Source organism: Fringilla coelebs, assembly GCF_963513975.1.
Source record: "Fringilla coelebs genome assembly, chromosome: 21".
NCBI classification, from domain to species: domain Eukaryota; kingdom Metazoa; phylum Chordata; class Aves; order Passeriformes; family Fringillidae; genus Fringilla; species Fringilla coelebs.
In genome coordinates this window covers 7,512,722-7,535,115 of record NC_140047.1, presented here as the reverse complement: position 1 = coordinate 7,535,115, position 22,394 = coordinate 7,512,722, and the positions used below count along the sequence as shown (strand labels likewise).

The 22,394-nt window shown below is 43.0% G+C and overlaps 1 protein-coding gene across 9 annotated transcripts in view; it reads left to right on the top strand.

Moving 5' to 3' along the window:
• Positions 1-6,012: 6,012 nt before the first annotated feature.
• Positions 6,013-22,394, top strand: part of FNBP1 (formin binding protein 1) — a gene marked incomplete at its 3' end in the record, with an annotated part of 89,922 nt that continues 73,540 nt past the window's right edge. For 8 of the 9 annotated variants that reach the window (XM_084219410.1, XM_084219411.1, XM_084219409.1 and 5 more), the window contains exon 1: positions 6,026-6,182. In XM_084219410.1, coding sequence (XP_084075536.1) covers positions 6,159-6,182 — 24 coding nt within the window. In that variant the 5' untranslated portion in view covers positions 6,026-6,158. Of the gene's footprint in view, positions 6,183-22,394 lie in introns of all 9 variants that reach the window. The other variant, XM_084219408.1, reaches the window with a different exon arrangement.

Sequence of the window (22,394 nt, the reverse complement as noted above, 5' to 3'; positions counted from 1 at the left end):
ATGGTTGTTTACAGGGAGGGGTGAAGTGGTTGTTTCCAGCTCAGCCGTGGATCTACCAGCAAGTTCCAGCTTCTTCCTGGGAGCTATGGCAACAGCAGACGTCTGAACATCAGGTAGTCCAAACAACAGGAAAATTGCTTTTCTATTTAAAGCCGGGGTTAAAGTATTGATTTTGAATATGGCCAGAAAAATATGTAACAAACAAAGGGATTTCTGCTGCTTTACAGGATTAGTTTTGCACCTATTTAAAATATTTTGCACCTATTTAAACTAGTACCTGTAGTCACATTTACAAATAAAATAAAATGAAGATTGGGCCTGGTTTCCATGACTTGTTGCTCAAAATTAGAGTAACAGAAGAAGCAAAGTGAACATTAATAGAGGCAATTAAAATGGCTTTTTGGTTGGCACATTGCTAAAGAAAAAAAAAATTGGAAGACTATGCAATGGGAAGCCATCAATGTCAGTAAATCTAATTTTCAGTGAGGACCCTTGTGCTTTCAGCTCCCAAAACTCAGATATTCTGATTTTCCCTTTCAGGTTGTGGAGTTACAGCTTACAAGTTGTCTAGAGACAGATAAAGAACTGGACTGGACCAGGCAAGTGAGGGTGAAAAGGGAGAGAAAAATCAATGGCCTTGACCTTTATTTTATCAAGATTTTGTAGTATGTCCCATCTTTATTTAGAGAAATGATTCAGATGTTCCTGTACATTTTTTCTCACAATTTCCTCCTTGTATATTCTTAGGTGAAAAAACAAACATAGAAATTTCACTAACAGCCAAAGAAACCTGGACTGGTACCAGGAAATATCTGGAAGCATGAAAAAAAAAAAAAAAAATCTGTTTTTCTACTAACGTTCTTTCTCTGGGCAGTACGTATGTGTGCCACTAGATGTCCTGGCAGCATCAGCCCTTGCACAGAGCTGCAAAAACCCACGGACCGACAAACATCTGATGATTTATTCTAAGAAACTCCGGTTAGATATTTTCTTGGAATTTGGCGGGGGGTGGGCGAGTTGTGGGAGGATTTTTTTTTGTTTGTTTTTTTGGGTTTTAAAAAATTGTAATTATTATAATCTCTTTGCATGGACCACCTAGGAAAGCTGGGGAGTTTTGACTGCTGAGAAACAGCTGCAGCACAGGCTGTCCTGCCGATAACAAATATCAGGAGCACTTTAACTGCTTGAGTGGTCAAGAAATTCCCCTATGATTCTGAGACTTGGTTCACCTGTAAAGCCTTTTTTATTCTGAGAATGCTTCCTTTAACAGCTCCCTTCAGAATCAGAATCATCCTTAGACTGAGGATGATTCCTAGCAATTAGGGATTTTTATGCAGCAGAATGGAAATTTTCTGAAGATCTTTCATTTTTTTAAATGTTTCTTCACCAACTATCAGGATATTGTGGTATCTGTAAGTTCCCCAATTACCTATACAAAATGAACAAAAAGTAAAATTTATAGCATGTTTACTTTCTTTGCCTATGCATTTTTCTAAGAATTTGTATGTTAAAAGATGTCTGTATTTTTATTTATGTCCCTATCAAGATACAAAGCAGCTTCTGACCATCATTAATAAGCTCTAACATTAATTTTCATTGTGATGTTGATTTGTTTCATTGTAGCTTCCACACAAGATCACTTTGCTGTAAGTCTGGTGTTCCCAGTACATGCAGTTATTCTTAGCCTGGGTATCTTTTTTTCTTTACTCCTTAATTGTAATTAAACATATAATTAGAACTCATCACAGAATGGGTTTTTTTTTAAGTGTATTATGGGGAATTATTGACGTTGGATGCAAGGTATCAGCAGTGTCAGAAAATCATGATGGAGGATCAGCCTGCAGGCACAGCTCAGCACAGAATGAGCCAGATTGCCATTTCATGGCAAATTTATATTTTGTGAGCCAGGTGTGGAGACTGGAGGTGAGCAAGATAACATAGACCCAGGGCAGGAGCCACTCAGGATCCAGTCCCACAGTCCCTGGGGAAAGAGAGAAGAGCAGGCCCAAGGGTCAGGGCTGGAGGCAGCCAAAATCGAGGTGATCTGCTGGGTTCACAGCAATGAGACAGGGGCAAGGCCGAGCTGGGAAGCCCATCTGCAGTTTGGGTGATTGGAACCAGGGTCAGTCATGGTCTGATGATGGCTGCACAGGTCCACTGGACAAGGCAGGCTAAGGTGAGGTCAGATGTGAGCTAGGCTCCATAGCAACAGGATCTACAGCCAGGGACAGCCTGACCTGGAACTGGCACCTCCTAAAGCAGGGGGCACAGCAACTGGGCTTGCAGGCTAGAACTTAAATGCAGCCCCCGGATCTAGGTGCAAAGGGTGTGGGCAGAGGCCCCAGGTGAGGCTGGCCAGAGCCATTAGGGTTTATCAGGTGTTTATCAGGTTTTGATCTGGGCCCTGATGGGGCATTAAAGAGCACCGAGGTCCCCTGTTTTGTGTCTGAGTAGTGTTGTAACAGCAGAGAGGAAACAGCTGTGATGATGATGATGGCCTCTAGGAAAGGAGTGTCCCCTTCCTTTCCTGGTGCTGTTTCGGTCCCAGGGTATGAGAGGTTATAAGTAACATCCATGATCCTTATCTTGGACATGGATAATTCGGGTAGAATAGTAAAATCAAAGGGAAGCATCTGTAAGGGTGGTAACTCTGGGGGAAAGGTACGTCCTCTTCCCGCTATATCCTGGAAGATGGAAGTGTTTGTCCGTGCTCTGAGAGTTGTGATTTTCCTTGCTTTGCATAGGTAAACAAACATTGAGTAAAAAGGTTTCGATTGAACCGTTGTTTAGGGATTTATTGTATCTACTTTACGTGGTTTCTCAATCATTTAGCAGTCAATCTGGCTGCTTTCAAGGGGGCTTGGGGTTTCCTAAACAAAGTCCTGGCTTTCTAAAAATGGAATTGCTTCTAGCTGGGTTTTGGAGCTGAATCTGGGAGCGTTCTGAATCATAACAACAGGGGAGATAAACAGAGAATTTACAGGAATAGGCCCATATCTGGGTAGCAGATCTGCATGGTCTTGTTCTCAGCCTGGCTGAGGGAAAATTCCTACCCAGCTTCTGTTGCTTAGATATGGATTGTGCAAACTCAGTGGAGAAGTGCTAGATAATCTAACTTCTAAGTGTGATTTTGAGTTATTTCTTGAGACTGGAACCCACTGGGCTTTGGCATACAGGGCTCCTGTCATTGCTAATTACATTATTAATTAGGGACCAGCCAAGCTGCAGGCCCTTTTGTTTTGGGTACTGCAGAACTGAAAGTAATAATCTAATGCCTTGGAGAGTCTCAGGCTAAACAATAAAGGCAGTCAAAAATAGGGGAAAATCCTCTTCTTGAAACATCTAGAACTAACTTTTTAAGAAGTTTTTTAATTGAGTCTCTGTCCATAGAAATTTTGATAACATGTAATAGTTTTTGGCATGATTTATTCTCATGTACCATCAAAATACAAAACTTGTATTTCTGGCCTTTATCTCCCTGGAACTGGTGGAGCATTTCTATCTCTCAGTGTGGACAGGTTTCCCTGCCCATGCTGGTGTAACAGGTTTGCCCTGTTCCCCTCCCAGCTCTTTGTGCAAAAGGAAATTCCGCACAAACTTAGCTCAGATGATACCAGTGCTGCTTTCTGTTTCTGTACATTCTTTTTCTGCAAGTATTTATAGGTTAAGCTCTCAAAAAGTGGTGATGGAAGAGTGCTGTCTGGTTTTGCAATGTGTCCTGGGTGGATGTAGGGCTAAAGATGGTGTCTGGGAGCCTGTGGAAGTACAGGCCCTTGAAAGACTGTGGTTGTGCTTCAGGCAGCAGGGCAGGCTTGGATATTCAAATATGTTGGCAGTAGAAGGAAGAACTATTCTAAAATGAGCTGAACAGGGTGTCTCTTAGTTGTTATGAAGCCAGCCCTTTAGACTAATAACTTTTAATGATGAACAAAAGCACTGCCTGTTGTGTCTCTTCAAAGACAGCTGTGTGAGGAGCTGCACTCTCCTCTCATGTTCAAATCAATGGAACTTGGATAAAAATAAATGCAATTCTGTTATTAACATTTGTCTTCATTGTTGTTCAAAATGTTGGAATTGCTTAATGTGTTTTTCTTCCTCGTGTAGGGTACAGCCAAGCATCAGTGGAAGAAGTGCATTAATCTAGAGGAGATAATGCTTGTTGTAGCAGCTGGTCAATTTCTATCTTCTCACATCAAAAGCATCCCCACCCTTTATGAGCAGAAGCCTTTTACCTCAGGTGAATTAATACGCTTCTCTTTTTTATTCCCCCCATGAAAATCTCTTATGAATAGATACAGTAATAAATATATTGGTCTAAAGCTCTTTTTACATTTGTTGTAGCTGAAAAGCAGAAATGCAAAATGAGATTAAGTGACACAGCTCAAATAAATGACAGAGGATCACAAAATAAATATTCTTCTGGCAAGGAAATGAGCCATTTTCTGCAAGGCCTGTGTAATTGCTACAATAACCCACATTTATGCAAAGGCAGATAATTTGGTTATTTTCCTGCTTGCTTGCTGAGCATTTTGGTGACAGATGGTGGATTTAATATTCTTGGATTTGGGTTATTTTGGGGGTGAGGGATGTATATACTGCTTAACTGAGTTAGAAGTCAGCCCTTGCAGTGAGTTCACAGAATTAATTCAGTTGGAAAAGAGCTGTGAGGTCATTGAGTCCAACCTGTGACCAATCCCCACCCTGACAGCCAGACCATGGCATTGAGTGCCACACCCTGTTTTTTCTTGAACACCTCCAGGGATGGTGACTCCACCACCTGCCTGGGCAGCCCATGACAATATTTAATCACCCTTTCTATGAAGAAATTCCTCCTGATGTCCAACCTGAACCACACATGACACAGCTTCAAGGGTTCTGGGTTCTAAGGCTGTGGGTTTTCTTCCTTTCTAGGGCCCTCTCCTCCTTTACAAATGACCATAACTGGAACATTTGCTTCAAAACCAGCCTCACCTGGTTCAGGGGGAGGGTGGTAAGAGGCAGAGAAGGGCACCTGAGGTTGGGTGGGGCTGGAATCACCACCTGTGCACTTGGCACAGGTGAGGCACCTCAAATACTGCATTCAGTTTTGGGTCCCTCACTTGAAAAAGGACATTGAGGTCCTGGAGTGTATCCAGCAAAAGGACTACTAAAACTTGTGTAAGTTTTAGAAAGCACAGAATGTTACCAGTTAGGGTTGGAAGGAACCTCTAAAGGTCATCCAGTCCAACCCCCTGCAGTAAGAAGGAACTTCTCAACCATATCAAATTGCTCAGAGCTTGTCCAACCTGGCTTTGAACATTTCCAGGGATGGAGCATCCACCACTTCTCTGGGCAACCTGTGCCAGTGCTGGTGATTCTGTGAGCAGGGCAGGGAGAGCCTCCTCCTCACATGTGACCCCCTCTTTCAATTGACCCCTGCTCCTTCATTGATGCCCATTCCCCAGAGACCTGCGTTCCCCATTGACCCCTGCTATCCGCTGACCCCGTTCCCCAGCCACGGCTGCTCCCCAGCGATCCCCTCTCCTGCGCTGCTGTGGTTCCCCACTGATCCCCGTTCCAAATTGACCGCTTTTTCCAAGCTGATCCCTGTTCCCCACTGATCCCCCTTTTCCCCGGTGATCCCCTTTCCCTATGGCTCTGTTCCCCACTGATCCCCCTTTTCCCCATGGCCCCGGTCCCTGCTGATCCCCCTTTTCCCCGTTGATTCCCGTTCCCCGCCGATCCCCTTTCCCCATTGATCCCCACAGATCCCCCGTGTTCCCCGCCGATCCCCTTTCCCCATTGATCCCCACAGATCCCCCGTGTTCCCCGCCGATCCCCTTTCCCCGTTAATCCCCATAGCTCCCCCTTTTCCCCACGGCCCCGCTCCCCTCGCGGCCGGGCCGCGCCTGCGCTCCTCCGGCGGGGCCGGCCCCCCCACCCCGCGCCAGCGGCGGCGGCTCCGCGCCTGCGCAGCCCGGAGCTGTCAGTCGGCCCCCCCGCCCCGCGCCGCCCGGGCCATTTTGCGGCGCGATGAGGCGGGAGCGGCGGTGAGCAGCGTCCGTCCCGCCCGCTCCGCTCGCACCGCCGGGCACGGCCCTCCCGAGGGCGAGCAGGCACAGCCAGGGCACAGGGACACCGCCAGCGCCCCCCGCCCGCCCCTCAGCGCCGGCGGAGCCATGAGCTGGGGCACGGAGCTGTGGGTGAGTGCGGGCGCGGGGGGAGCGGGGCTGCGGGAGCCGCACCGGGGCATAACGGTCCGTGCCCGGGGCCGGTGTGGGCAGCCGGGCGCGCTCCGCGCCGCCACCTCGGCGCAGCTCAGCCCGGGGGTCTCCCCCGCTCCGGAAAGTTTCATGTGCAGCCTCCGCATGGAAATCCCAGCGGACGTTCAGGAGTTTGATTTAATTTTGCAGAAGGAATTATTTTTCTTAAAAAAAGCTCCATAGCACGGGAAAAGCGGCGGCGGCTGGGGAGCGGAGGGAGGCTCGCAGCGGAGCGTGGGGTGGGTTTTGTGTGTGGCTGCTGCGGGAGGCTCCGAGGTGGATCTACGGACAGGGGGTCCGGTTTCAGGAGAGGGAGCTGCAGGGAAGAAAAGCCAGATGATAAAATTTCCTGTCGCTGCTGTTAAGGGGTTTCTCTCCACGCTGGATCCGAAGGACGGAGATTTTTACGAGAAGAGTTTTGTGTTGTGTGTAAATAAAGCAGGTTTTAATGGTGCAGAGGGTTTCAATGTGTAAAGCTCCTTGATGCTTTTGAGGAGAGCCTGGAAAGTATAAATGCATTTGGTTTACGGTGGAAGGTTAATGGAAAATATCGGACTGTTAAAAAGAAAGAGAAGTGGGCAATAGCGATGTGAAACGGTCCCTTGCTAATGAGAAGAAATAAGGCAAGGGAGATGGAAGAGGTCTGGGAAGGCAGAAGAGCTGTTCCACATATTCAATCACAAAGAGGACATGGTGCAGCCATGTTTGATGGTGGAGCATGGAGCAAACCTGCTGGGTCTGGGAGGGCTGGTGCCCGCGGACAGGAGGCTATGGAGCGGCTCTTCCCCGAGTGGTGGGATAAGGAACATCTTGGGACAAATCTGTGCTCGGGAGGAGGGGGAGGAGGGAGATGGAAAGGGTGTTTTGAATGAAGAAGTCAAGAATAAGTGGCAGAGGGTCATCTGGATTGTAAAGCACTGCAGAATTCTCTCCTGTAGTCATGTGTTTGTGGCTGGTAACCAGCGCGAGTTGAGATGAAAATACATCTGAGCTTTTCAGCTGCCTCTTGTAGAAATGGTTATTTTAGATGTGCTAATTGCTGTCCTTTCTGGGTGCATTCCTGGCCCCCTCTGGCCGGCAGCTCAGCATCCCGTTTGGCTGTGACATTGGAGTCATGTTTTAGCCAGATCTGGTTAGACCTATGCCGTAAATGAGGGAGCAATTGCTGGCTGGGAGAGGTTATTTTGGTGTGGTTTTATATGCCATAGAAAGAAAGGTGATAAATGCTGGTGAAATAGTGTAGTGATGCTATATTGATTCATCAGTATATAAACAGCTCTGCTGCATGGGAATGTTTCTGGGAGGACCTGCAGTTGCCTCCTTTTTCTGCATCTTAGATGCTTTGGGAGGAGACTGAAGAGTTAGAATGGAATTAAAGTAAAAGGCAGCATAATTTGACAATTTTCACACTGGAAAATAAACTCTGAATTCTCAACAAATGAACTTTTTTTTTTTTCCACTCCTAAAACTGCAGGCAATACTGAGGTGTTCCTGAACCAGAATGGTAGTAGAGAGTAGTGCCTATAAATAGTTCTTCTTTTATGTAATATTTGTAGGGGTGTGTGCATGTATGCAGCCATATACTTCTTCTGCAACAGTTACAAATTGCTTTTGTAACAACTTTGAATCTGATAATTTTGTTTCTGAAATTGTCTTCAGCAGCATCAAAGTATCATTTTTTCAAGTCCTCAGTGTAGCACTCTGAGAAATGTAGTAGGTTACTGAGGGAAAGGGTTGGATCAAGGGAATGAATGATTCTAGATACAAATTTGGCAGTTGTTCTATTTTAATTTGGGCAGAGCTCTGAAAACACGTTGGTTTCCAGTGCTCTGGGTATTAAGGCCAAAACTGATTTCTCACTCTGTGTTCTCCCTTTCGCTGGAAAGGAAACCACACAACCAACCTGTATTTAATATATGCCACTTTCTTTTGTTGATCATGGCATTTCTTTTAAAAACAAAATTAAATTTCCATTTACTTTAGAACTCAGCTGTCTTTTTTTTTTTTTTTTTTTTTAATGGGTTTTCAGGAGCAGGTGTGGTAAGCAGCAAATGCCTGTTCTACATGTGACTCATATGTGGTTTGAAGGGCTGAAAGTTGAGGCAAAAGCAAGTGTTTTAAACTAGTTCAGAAATTTGCTAGAAAAATCAGTGATGTTTGATCAGGCTTGACTTGCACCCTGTATCTCTGATCTACCAGGCTGCATGCGTGTTCATGATTCACCCTTTAAATATAGCAAAGAAGTAAAATCGGCTTGCTTTGTAGAGCTCATAGAATGTTAATGTGCTTGGAGTTATGTAGAATTTCTGTTCATTCCTTGGGGGTGAAAAAGGCTGGTTGCAGAAAGCCTCATACTTCAGAAGCAATAAAATCCCTTTGGCAACGTGTGAGTTATTCCCAAAACAGGCTTTTAGCCTTGTGCTGTGATGGGAGTGCATCCTGTGCCTTTGGCTTGCAAATCCTATTGTTAAGTTCCTTCTGATATTTCACTTGATTCTGGACTTGGGGTAACATCTCAAGATTGTCCCTGTGAGTGTAAAAGGACCCATAACCAGTAGAATTATCAGATGTCCTAATGCAGCATTTATATCCTGCATGGGGTGGAGTGCTGGGGATAATGAGATAGGCTGGGGCCTCCCAGCAATCCAGTGTTGCAGAACAAAACCTGGAGGTCTCTTGTAACCCTGCTTGAAGCTTCTGTCCCCCCAAGCCCTGCAGAATTCTTCCTCTTGTACTCCACACATTCAGGAGCTGAGGAGGGGCAGCGGGTTAAGGAAAAAGTGCAGGTACAGCACCAAAACGTTTTGTTTTTCACCTGAGTTCAAGAGTGCATTAAGGGCTGACAGGTAAGGGTGTAGTACATATTTATTTCACATCTGATTCTTGAAACTGGCAGTGTTTTCTAAGTACTTAACAAATAGAAGTGATAAGTAAAGGTTATGTAGGGTTGCCCAGACCCGACTTGTACCTTCAATGCTGTGCTTTGGGGACAACAGGCTGTAAAAGCACACTGAGATCTCCTTCACCTTTTTCCTCTCTTGGCTAATGGGAAAGAACATGGAGCATGGCACCCACAGGTCCTCTGACGGGTACTTTAGTGGGTAAAATCCTAAGTGTGTGTCCCACTTCCCACCAGTGTCCTTTTGTGTGGTATGAACCCTTGACACAAGTGGGATTACATTGCAGACTGAGCTGAAAGCGACTTCAGCACTTCGGTGCTTGTCTTCAGGGTAGAAAAGGCTCTGGCTGGTGTATTGAATGGAATGAAATTTCCTGAGTGTGACATTTGGTACAGGATGTAGTTTGGGGGAGTTTACTGTAAATTTGTGGTTAGGTAGTCCAGGAGAATTCTTCCTTTTCAGAACACTGTCACAGCACGTCAGGTTCAGATGGCCAAGTGATTGAATGTGTAAAGTTTTTTGTTGTTGTTGTGAATGTTTTAGAGGTGCAGATTCTGTGGGTTTGTTGCTGTGGTGTTTTTTTCCACATTCAGTGTAAATTTTTTTAAAAAAGCCTGGGGAGGTAGGTGATTTAATCAAGTTTTTCCTTGACCTTTGTGAAAGCTGGGTGGCTGCTAACAGCTGTCCCTGTCCTTTCAGCCTGTGAGAAGGTGGGTATTCAGTATTTGCACGGGTCTTAATTAGCTGCTGGAATGCGAGGGGCTCTCTTGGCCAACTCCTGTCTGAAGCAATACTTTGAGGACCACACCTTTTGTTTATAGGGTGTTCCAGGATGCTTTACTGTGAAAACACATGGTTTGTGGATATGGGGTTTTTCTTTGTCTTTTAAAGTTCATTCCGCATAAGTGCAACTCTGAGAACTTGAAGGCCCCCTTGCTATTTCTAACTGCTAAATCGTTTCCTCTTTCAGTACTCCTGCCTCTATTTCATCAGCAGAATTTGTGTTTAAACAGCTGTAATCTTGCATTTCTGCAATTTGCTTGAATGCAGCATTGTTCTTCAATAGTATTTGCAATGTATGGGTGTTGCATGTGGTGGTGACTCACATTTGGAAACCATCTGGAGTACCTGGGTGATTTTTGACCTTAGTGGCATTGCACAGGGCCTGTAATGGGCACAGTAGTCACATGTGATCTCCAATGAAAACCCTATTTTCTTCTGCTTGGGCTGGATCTCGGTTTGATGTATTGATCCTTAAACCAACATCCAGTTTTATTGTATGCAGCCCCGAAGCTGATTGCAGACAATAGAAATTGTGTGTCATCCCAGGGATCCCATTCTTACACCTCCTACCGCCCTCACCCCCCAAGCTCTTTGGGGTTGGGTGTTAAGTGTTGTTTTCCAAGACTTAAAAGAAAAGGAGATGGTGTCTGATGGGAAAAGGACACCAGTAATTAGTCTTGCTTGATAAGTCATGGGTTAACTCAGATGAGCTGAGAGTTTCCATTATGGGCCTAACCTTCACTGGTGGGTGGGTGAATGTTGGCCGCTTCTCCTGTGGTGATGGCAAATGCTCTTCTATTTTATTCTAAATTTGCTGTGAAACTTACTTGATGACGTTCAGACAACTCCCAGAGGCAGAGCTGGGTATCCCTGACCCTTATTTTTTTTCGTGTGTCAGTTTCACAGAAACTTGGTTCCTGGGTAGTAACATGCTAAAACTTTTGTATGTTTCGAGGAGTCTGGAATTTCACCCACAAAAATATACTATAAAATCACCCTAAGAGCAAATACTGTGAAAGGCTGAGGTCAGTAATGAATGCATCATATTTATAATTTTTGCTTGGTTATTCTACAGCTCTTAGCAAAAGTTGTACACAGAGTGCTGGAGATGGGCACTTCAAAGCAAAACACACTTTTTATTAGTTTAGTATTCTGCATAGTTATTTGGACAGTTTTGAGGTAGCAAAATTGTCTGACATTAATATCCCCTTATTTCACTCGCTGTTTTAAGTGGTCAGCCTGTACATGCAGATTAGTGAGTGAGAAATAGTTTATAGAAGCTGAGTCATTACGGAGGATATGCATTCTGCAGCTCACACCTTTGTCTGCATGCTCAGCTCAGGGTGGGATTCGGGGCTGCTGCAGCCTCTGTGCTGGTGCATTGTAAAGTTACTGCCATCAGAGTCCTTTCCGTGAGCTCAAAAAGAGAATTTGTTAAACTCTAGGGCGATGTGTTGTGTGGGGGCTGCCCTGCTCACAGGTTGGGAGGTTGATGGAGTTGTGTGAGAAGTCCCTGCTGCACCCCTTGGTACCTGCAGGAGTGGAAAGATTCCCTTTGGGTACCTGAAGAGCTGCTGGGACTTTAATGTTTGAATGTCTGAGTAATTTCGTTTACAATTCTGACTTGCTTTAAGAAAGAGGATTTTTATAATATTGTCAAACCACCTATTCTCGTATTTCCTACCTATTCATTAAAGAGTGGGGGATTTACGGTCTTTCAGCGTGAGTCAAGACTTGCAGAATTCAGTGTTTTCCCTTCCAGCCTTATTGTGGCTGCTCAAGATCCCCCGCTTCCTTGAACCATATGGGGAAGGCAGTCAAACATGAGCCGATGTTTTTCTGGTCTCTTTGCAGCTCATTAGTGTTACTCATGTTGTGAAACATTCCTTTACAGCAGAATTTCAAAAGCTGTAAAACACTCTTTTAAAGCTGAATTTCAAAAGCTGAGTTCCGCATAGAGAGCAGGAGCCACTGTTGCACCGTGACACCTTAACTTAATAACCTGCTTTACGTTATTGCCTTTGATTGCTGGACAGGTAACCTGCTAATGAATTTTTGGAAATTCACTTTCATCCTGTTTGAAATACTGCTGCTGAGATTGGTTATACATTGAATCCAGTCCAGCTGTCAAAATCCAATGGTTTGTTGAGTTTCCTTAGTGTTCATGTAAATATTTTTAAATAACTTCCCCCTTCAGTATGGTTGTACGATTCAGATGAAACTTCCCTTGTTCCTTTCACCCCTAGAAACTCTGCTTTTCTATTTGTTTTTTTTGTTTGTTTGTTTTTTTTCCTGTCAACAGTGAGCTGGTTAAATTGGTAAAACACTGTTGTCTCTTGGTGTATTGTAGTTCTTTTGCCATTCTCTTCAGTCAATGGCTTTGGTTCTAAAATACAAAACAGTGGGAAAGTGGTGTGTATATATATATATAGTATGTATATACAGGATATGCTGCTTTTAGTCTTCTCAAGCAGGTGTGGTGGGGTGGTTTGGATCCCTTTGGAATTTAACACAATCACTCTGTTTGTCTGGAGACAAACTCATTAACCTGGTCAATAATTTCTTTTGGCTCATTTTATTAAGAATGGCTTGTTGGCATAATTAAATAATATATTTCTTCTTGCATCTAAAAATAGAAAAAAACTGTAGAAGGGCTTGTAGATTAACTCTTCTGTAAGTAAAGTTCAAGAATGGAATACTGTTTGCCTGGTGTTCATTGCTGATCACTGAAGCAGATAGTGTTGTAAACCATGTAAAGAAGCAGTTCTGTTGAATGTTGTCCTTAATTTATTTGAGGAAGAGTCACCCTAATTGGCAAAACAATCAAAAGAACAACAGCAATCTCTCAGATGCCCCCAGAAACCTTGTAAAGCAATAAAACTTGAAAAGGAGTCACTTGGGAATTAATGTCTGATTTAGAAGGATGGCCCCCAATGAGCTACCAAATCACCCAGATAGTTCTTAATCCTGAGGAAATCCCAGAGTGGATTTTTCTTCTTGTTCTAGCTGAAATAATATAGATTTGTTCCATTAAATGTGTCACTTGACCATCTCTTGTTCTGTTTGGTACCTGAAGTGTTTTTATAAAGTAAAACTTTCAGTTCTGCCCTTGCAGTGGGGCTGGTGTAAGTGCTGCTGGTACCATTCATTCCCTGAAGGGGAAGGGTAGTTTGTAGTGTTTAGATTTACTCCTCTGGGAATAGCAGGTACAATTTCTCTCATAAATTATTCATTTTATAGTTCAAAAATTAATTTCAATGCTCTGAGTCTGTGGATGTGCAGATAAAGGAGTGCTACCTATGTGACAGGAAAAGGATTGTCTTGCAAAGATTCTGAGCATATTCCTTATTCCCAGCTGCACTCCTGGAGATTTTTCTCCAATTAACACCAAGAAGTTGCTTATTTGGAGCCTTGGACAGTTTTCTGTCTCAGATTCTATTCTAGACTAAGCTGGCAGCCCTTCTTATTGAGAATGTATTTAGCTTTTTTTGTTCAAATCATCTGTTTTCTGCTGCTTAAATTTTTTTCCCTGGTGGAGTGCTCAGGCTGCAGTTTTCCTCTTTTTTGTGCCTACCTCTTGCTTTTTGTGCTTCAGAGCAGTTGGGATCATTGGGTTGTTACCAGCGCCAGTGTATTGCACATGCTGAACACGATGCCTCTTTGGTTTTGGAAAGCTGTAGCGTTCCCATTCATTGGAGCAAGGCTCTGAAATTTGGCAGACAGAAGCTGTTGAACAGGGATATGCCTGCTGCTGTTGTTGAGAAAATATTCCTCAATCAGGCAAACCTGTAAGTCCTTGAAAAAATACCACGTTGCCTGTACTCAGTGAAGGTGTTATTGACCAGATTTTCCTGGGTGCTGGCTGTGTTTTGGCCTTGGAGGGATTTTCGTGGGGCAAGATGAGGTCACCAGAGAATAATTGAAGAAGGCTCAGTCTGGTCCTTGCAGGAGAGCAGCCAGACTTCCCATGCCATGGCTGCTGAGGGCCAGGGTGGAGCTGGGCAGCCTCCTGTGCTCTCAGGCTCCTTTGTTGGCACCCAGTGGCACAGAGGGAGCAGCTGGCTGGAGGACAGCTCTGATGAGTGGGATCTGGCTGTGTGATGGGAGAGCAGCAGGGGAGAGGGGGATGGAAAGCATGGCTGCACCAACTCAGGGTCAAGATCCCTCTGACCACTTTTATTCTTTGTTAATAGCAGCAAACCAGTTCTTCTGTCCTCATGGACTGGTTCTTGTTACACTCACTGGGGGTGAGTGAGGTGTGTGGTCAGAGAGGAAACCACCTGGTTCAGAGACTGAATGTGGAGAAGGAGGACTGGAGATCATGCCAGGATCTAGTTACAGACAGTTGGGTCTGCTTGTCTAGGAACTGTTGCTGTGATGGAAGTGCCAGGGATGATGGAGAGGGTCATTTGAGGAGAGATAATTCAAATTGGCAGTTCTGATAGTGAGTGAAGAAGGACTAGTAGAACGAAGGAAGCAGCAGAAATGAGCTCAGTGAGCTCAGGAGGAGAAAATTCATTTAAACAAAGAAAACAAGGAACCAGTCAGTAACAAGGAAACAGCTTGGATAAAAGCACATAGAGAGACAGGCTCTGGGCAGGATGGGTGGGATTGTGACTTGCTGTCAGGATGTGCAATGGGATTAGTGCATTAGGAATGGCAAATCAAGAGTTTGATGGGATCAGGAGAAAGTATAGTGGGTGCCCAAGGGGAAGGAATAAGCAAGGAGCAAAGGATGAAGATGAGATAAGAAGTAAAGCAGAAAAGTAGTGCAGAGACCTAGCAGTCCTCTTCTGGCTCTGTAGTGTTGCTATTTTATGTGGCTTTTTCCATGTCATGTTTAAGTGGAGTTGATGTACTAGTTAGAATGTATACATTGATTTCTGTGGTTGCATTTTGCATCTTTACTCCCTGTGGAAGGATATTTGACAACATCCCCAAATCAAAGCTTTATCCAGAATTGTGTGCACTGCTGTTTTTCATTCACTCATTCTGTGCAGAAAACCTGAAGGAATTTTTTAGCAAATAAGTTCAAAATGTGTTTAGATAATATTTTTCACTTTGCATTATACTCTCTGAGGCAGAGAGAAATGCTTTAGCACTTTTATCTTGTATTTACAAAAAGAGAAAAATTATTGGCATGGAGCAGGGAGTGAATGAAAGTGTGTTTTCTCAAACAAAAGTTAAATGGGGAAGAGAAATATTTCTTGCCCTCTTGAGAGCTGTTGATCTGTCAAATGTGGGTCTTACAGGAGTGGCTTTCATTAAGAGTGTGTAACTCAGGTTTTGCTATAGTGAAAGAAAAACTAGCACTGCATGAACAGGGAGAGCTGTGATAGAGCACTGCATAAATATTTTTTCACCCATCCTGGCTGTCTCTCCCAAGTATAACAGTCTGAGATCCTTTTGCTCATGTTTAGTCACTGGAAAAGCCTAAAAATAAAGGGTGAGAGGAAAGGGTTCTGTGCTAGTCAAGAGCCTTTATTTCCTTACAAGTCTTTGGAGCTGTGAAACATCTGGGTTTCACACAGGAAGCTTTTGGCATGTGTTTGTAAGTTAACATTCAAAAGCTGAAAAACTGCACAGCTCTGCTTCAGGTTTTGGTGCGCAAAACAACTCCTAGGCAAATGTTTCAGTGATGAAAGTATTGGTTAGGGGTTCCTTTGCTGCTTTGCTCAAGGACATCGTCATCAGCTGATCTGAGAGGCTCCATCCTCCCACAGCACTGCCAGCCTGAGCCCCAGGCTCAAGGCACCCATCACAGATTTTGGCTGCATGCTTTACCTGAAACCCAGAATTGCACCAGCCAACCCTCTAGGTAGTGAGAATGCATCTCACATGACATGTGTGACTGTGCCTGTCTAAATCAGTGCCCTGGGGATTTACAGCCTTATTTTTGGAAAGGGGGGCTAGCTGGGTTCCAGCTCTATTTAAAGATAAAATCAAGTGTCTCTGGCTGTGTGGCTGCATGTGTCCCTCTGAGATGCATTGGAGCAGCCCAGGAGACCACCCTGGAAAGGAGTAGGAGCTTGCCTCCATTCCTGATATGTGAGCATCTCCCCACCACCTCCTCTGGATAACTGTTGGGCTGGTTTTATTTTTCATTGTGGTTCCTATTCTGATTCTAGTCTGCATCGTCCTTATACCTGTATTAAGTATAAAATTGCTAAAAGCTCCTTTTCCAGAGGTTCAGTATGATTGACACGAAACAATCTTGAAATAGGAAAGCTGTAATTGTTGGAAAAGTACAATTTTAGCTAGAAAATGTTCTGTTTTGAAACACATGCACCTAATTTAGGCATCATTGGAGACTGGGTCTGCATAGTTGTCACTCTTGGAAAATACTTAGTCTTGAACAGAAAAGTATCACAGTGCCAACATTTAATGGTCAAGGGAGTATGTTGAATTGTTCTACCAACAAAAACCTTTGCTGAGCTAAACAATACAAATATAAATATTTCACTTGGCTATTAGCAGTTGAGTTGGAGTACTGGATGGTTGGGAACAGCGTGACAGACTGGGGTGCCCCATTCACACAGAGGTCAGAAGAGATTCTACATGATATTTATGGGTTTCATGCACACAATTATGGGCATTTGTATTGACTTGAATCTGCTGTTGGCTTGGTGTGGTCTTCTGTGGTTTGCTTGTGGGTTAATCTCTGGGAGCAGAAATAAATGGAATAGTGACAGAGGAATCAAAAGCCAGAATCCACACTAGGAGAGGTGATCAAGTGAAAAATGTCAAAACAATGGAAATTCAGACCCCCCTTTTACAGTTAGAATGGAAGAATGTAGTGTTTGGGGGTTTTATTCATGTTATATTGACTTGTGGTGTTTGGAAGGTGCTGGTCAGTGGAACACTGTTGGTTTCCCTCTGGAGGCAAGGCATCCATCCAACCTTCCTGGCAGGGGGTGGGATTGATTCTTTAATCAGAACAGCAACAATCCATCCTGAAGCTTCCTCAAGGTATTAGGGCTAAATTAAACAGTCTGGGACTAGTGTGTAAGCCCTAATGCACTTCAAGAGGCTTTTGTGGACAGGAGAATTTTGAAAATAATCAGAAGAAGAACCCAAAAGTAACAGAAAAAAGCTACAGGCACAAATCACCCTTAGAAATGGGACCCTAATACATTTTCTTTGTGGTGCAATTCTTAATGCTCAGATTCTCTTAGGGAAGAAAAGATGCATGAACTATACAGCTCTATTCACGGCACTGCATTTAGAACTTGTTTTCTTTCCTTTGTGTATGTATTCCATAGCTGTTCCAAAAATAGATGTGGTTACAAATACCAAATTAGTAGAATTAGGCGTCTTAAAGCCAGGAAATACTCAATTTTTTAAACAACAATCACTATAGAGGAAATGTGGGATCTTATTCATATTGTATTATGTCTTTATTTGACAAAATGTTAATATTGTGTTTCCTTGTGTGCATTTGCAGAGTCCATGATCTGTGTGAATTTTGTAAGGATAAAAGTGTCATGGTTGCATTCAGCTTAATTTGGAATCTTACTTTTCTTTAACCTGGAGGAGCAATGAAACATGATCCCTGAGCTTTAGTTGGTATAGTGAGTGCTCACAAACAAGAACTAACTACAAAGTGCAAGTAGCCTTGTTAGATCTGCTCACTGATAATTATGAATATCATTCCTTTCTGAAAGTACTCAAAAAATAAAAGTGAGGAGCCCACATGACAGCTGTTCTGTCTTGCTCTTCGTTCTCACTTTGTCTTGCTCCACCTCACCCTGCAGACCAAGCCAGGTAAGCAGAAATTTTATTTTTCCAGATTGTTGGAATACTTTACAAGTATATCCATAAGGCCTGAGGACTTTATGAAATCTGGAGAGTTTTAGGGTGGCTCTTTGTTAGAGAATTTGTCTGTGAATTCTGGATGTCCCTGATGGAAACTGGCAGGTGCTGTCTTCTTGAGCCCCTGGCTTCAGAGATGCTCTGCCCAAGTCTTCTCCCATAACATAAACTTCACTGGCCCTGGTGGTTCTTGGCCCACCAGTTTGGCAGCCAAAAATTTGGAGAGGTGGATTTGAACTTCATGGATTGTGAAAAACAAAGCCTTTATTTTTCCCTTCCTTGTCTGGAAGCAGTTTTGATTCAACCTTTGGATCAGAGTTGTAGCTTCCAAAATCTAGTTTAAGTGGAAGGTATTGTCATTGGAACAACTGTAGAGCACTGAGTGACCTCGTTGTCCTCACTGTGGGAGGGGATGTTCTTGTCAATTTGTGAGAAATTTTCTTTCTTTCTTTCCCTGCCTTCTTTGTAGGTAGGTAAACACACATTTGTTTTCCTCTTCCTCTCTGAATCAGTCTGGTTCAGAGGCCAAACTTGCTTTCCCTCCTTGGCAGATAAAGCATCTCTTAGATTCAAGTCAGTATCCTCTTTCATATTTTTTAGATGATTCAACTGCTCATCAAGCAACTGCTCTATCCCTGTGTTATAAAATGGTTGGGGAGTCATGGGATGTTCAGGGAACTGAGCCCAGAAGCTGCAGTTGCTGTGTGAAGATCAGTAGCTCAGGCCCATGGAAGTCAAAGGTTGGACAGGAGGTTCCTGTTTGTTCTTTTAACAAAAGCATTTCTTGTGTGTTTGAGCTCTTTAATCCAACAGGCAGAGCTGCAGCCTTATAATGGATGAGATCTGAAGAAAACAAAGTGTAGATATGAGGAAGAGAGAAAGGGGAAGAAGAGGAAGGCTGACATGTTGCTGTGCAGATGCCTTACACCTTAGTCTTGACCTCTGCTAAAGAGAAACTTTACTTTTCTAATGTTCTGCAGCAGGGCAGGTTCTTTGTTTTAATATCCCATGATTTTCCCATGTCCCCCCCCATGCATCTTACTTCCCATGAGTAGATTATTTATTCTCAAAACCAGTTTGTTTTGCCTTCCTTGCATTACTCATAAGATTTATCTTATCATCTTGTACTTTAGAATTTGCAACATTTGTTTCCAAAGATGCTGCCTAAAGAGCAGTGTGATAACCTCTCACAGACCTGGGTGTCACAAGTGTCACATTTAGCAAGGGTCCTGTAGGTCAGCTGAATACACCAAGCAGCAAATAACTTCTTCTGGGAGACCCAGAGCACTGGAGAGATAATTGTTGATAGTGACTTGGCAACATAATAGAACAGCAAGATATTTGCAAATTTTAAAAAAGTGTTTTGAGGTGATGAGTTTTCATTTGCTCTGATTTTTTTTGTTTGTTTTTGTTGTTTGTTTGTTTTTTCATTTAAATACTTGTTTGTTTCATGAATTTGGATTTGATGGCAATATTTTTTGCTGACGATCCCACCCCCGTGTGCTGGGTAGGCATTGTGCAATCCAGGCACTGATGGTCCCAGTCTTGCAAATTAATGATATGAATTAAAGACAAGAAATATTGAAAGGATGGAGCACAAGACACTCAAGGATGTGGAAATCCTCAGACTCTCCCATCTCATGACTCCTCTGGTCTGGGGTAAAATACGGCAATTTCTCATGTGTTTGTGTTTGTTATGGAAGTTCTTCTGTATTGTGAACTTGTAACTATTGAATAGTTACTGTAGTCTGGGACAAACCTAAAAGTAAATAGAAGATATCTATTTTATTGTATCTTTTGATATTGAAAAGCATTATAGCAAGCTGATAGTACAATTTATTTTAGGTATTGCATTGTTCCCTGGATGTTATAAAAGTATGTATGTCTGACAGCCACATTTCAGAGAGTTTTTTCAATATACTAATTAATTCTCTTCAAATAAATAGTCATGCAAAAAATGAAATACAACATCAATTTTTAATGGCATCTGCTTAAAACCCTCCCAATCTAGACTTCTGAAGTTGTGTGGGGGTGATATTCACACATCCCTGATAAAGGGAGGATGGAATGTGTGTGTTTTCTTTTCATTTGAGGAATGCGTTACTCCTTAAAAATGTGATTGTGAGGTGCCCTACATGGCCTTGTGTAAAAATAACGTAAGAATCAACTTCATGTGTCTGTGGAGACTGTTGCACTGTGAATCCTGTGCCTGTTACCAGAAAGGGAGATTCTGTTTCCTGAATGGAATGACCTGGTCTCCACCTTGCAGGCTTGTCCAGTTGCAGCAAGTTTGCAGAAGTTGCACTGAAAGCAAGCTGCAGTTCTGCTCTTGCTGCAGGAAACAGTGAGCCCAAGTGACCAACATCACATTGTTTCATGTTCCTCTGCTGAAAGGCACAGCAATGAGCTGACCTAAATTCATGGTTCTCTTGTGAGATGTCAGTCTGCTCTTAAGCTGTTTGCAGCACTTTTATCTGTGAGCTGGCTGTGTTTGATGTTAGTGCTGTGTTATCAGCTGCTGATGTTAAATGGAGAATCATTCTTCTTGTGAAGAAGTGAATTTGTGACAGGTTTGTGAGCAATTTGTGGGCACTGTTTATGCCAGAGTTGGGGAATCCATTACTTTGTGGAAATGACAAGCATTTGTTAGACTTCCTCCCACAATAGTGTCAGAAAAGAGCAGCACTGTGCTTGCCATCCTCTTTTAATGCTTCATGGTTTGTTATTGCTGTGATAGGAAAACACAAGGAGCAGGTTGTAATGTAAGCATTCCCTGTGTTTATTTGTTGGTGGTGTTGTGATAGCCTTCCACTTGATCTTCCAGGAATGTGGGAAGAGTGGAAATCAGGGTGACATGTGTAGTTTTACTCACAAAGTTCCACCCCATGTGCTCTGTGAGCAGCATACTTTGCTATTACAGAGTCCTAATAAACCAATTAATTAAGAAATATTCCTGTAGCACACACTGTGCTGTCACACTGACCCAAAGTTAACCAGCAGCTCTCCATTACAAAGATTTTAATAACATTTAACCATGGTTTTGTTAGTCCTTTGACTAAGCACATCATGATGTATGTGGTGTGGTGGTCTTGGTTTTGTTTGCCCTCAAGACACAAGAATGCTTTTTATTGCTGTCCCAGTAACCAGTCCAAAGTACAGCAAGCAGCTTTACACTTGAAAAACTGTAGCACCCTTTCAGGAAATATCTGCGGCGCCTCAGATTTTTTCAGCCTGCTCACACATTCAGAACCCCGGACAAGCAGCTTAAGATCTGAATGAGATTGTTCACCAAATGAGTTGGTGCAGCATATTAATTTGCTGCTGCTTCTAAATGCCTGCAGTGTTACAAGAGCCTGCAATGGCACTAAAATACCAGGACCTTTGTTGGCTCTAAACTCCTTAAAAGAGAGTTTTAAATTCTTGTCTGCTTGCCGTAGCCTTACCAGCTTTATAAAGAATTTGGAGATCTGTACTTCAGAAAGGTTCTGCATCCTGGCCTTGGGAAAGCTAGTAAGAGCTTTTCCTGGTAGTATTAATTGTCTTGGAGCTTGATTGTGCTCTAGGTTTTACTGTACAGCTGATTATATGAGCCTCCTATTAGTGCCTTTATCTAGATGCTATTGGATATGTTTATTGCATGGTTTTATGCATAGGATTTATGTTGCAAAAATATTTGCCTTTGCAGTTAGGTAAATGTCCTGGGGTGACTTTATGGTGCTTGTAACATAATGTGGTTTTAATGAGGCTGGATGTAGCCTCAACCTGATATTATGTGTATTTTAAGTTACTATTTAAATGCCAGAGTACAACTGATAGGACATTAGACCTTTTTTTCTTTTTTTTTTTTTTTCTCTTTGTCTGGTGAGATAACACACTCCTCCTCAAAACCGATATTCTGCCTGGCAGCAGGAGTGGGATAGTGGGATATGAATTGTTGTCAACAACTGCTAAAAGTTGAAAACTTTAGAAGTCAATTTTCAAGGTCTTGAAGTAGATGATTATATTTAGAGGCTGAACCAAATATATCAGTGAAAGCAAAAAAATGCAGTGTTCCATGCTGTCCCTTGTTTCACTGCTCCTGAATTCAGGCAAATATGTACTTCTAGAAGATGGGGTGAGCAGAGGCAAGTGGTCAGACTGGTGTGACCCAAGTGTGGTTTTTAATCTTGGCTCCAGTAAGCACTGCTCTAAATTGGCTAGTGACTTTCTTCACACCTTTGTCTGAAAACTATATTAATAGGAGGCAGTTTATTATGTAATTTCCATTAGTATTGTAAAGATATGTATTTCTTCAAGGGCAGTGAAAGCTTGAAATCTTTATCATGGTATCATCATTGTTACAGCATGAGTGATAAAATATTCACATGTGTTTTTGGAACCTAAGGAAATGAGATTGTTGTCACAAGAAAACTGGATTACCCCTGTTGCTCAGCTAGGCTTGCCTATCCAGCTTAGGAGTAGAATCTCCTTGCTGAGGGAAGCAGTCCTTACTTAAAGGATCAAAGGATGTTGCTCTTCTAGCTCAGGGTGGCAAAATGTCATTTATTCCTAATGCTTAGGTTTCCAAGCCATATTGGTTAAAAAACCCTGTAATTGTTGATTTATTTCCATAAAATATTCTGACTGTTTTTCTTTGAGAGGCCGGAGGCTGTGTAGG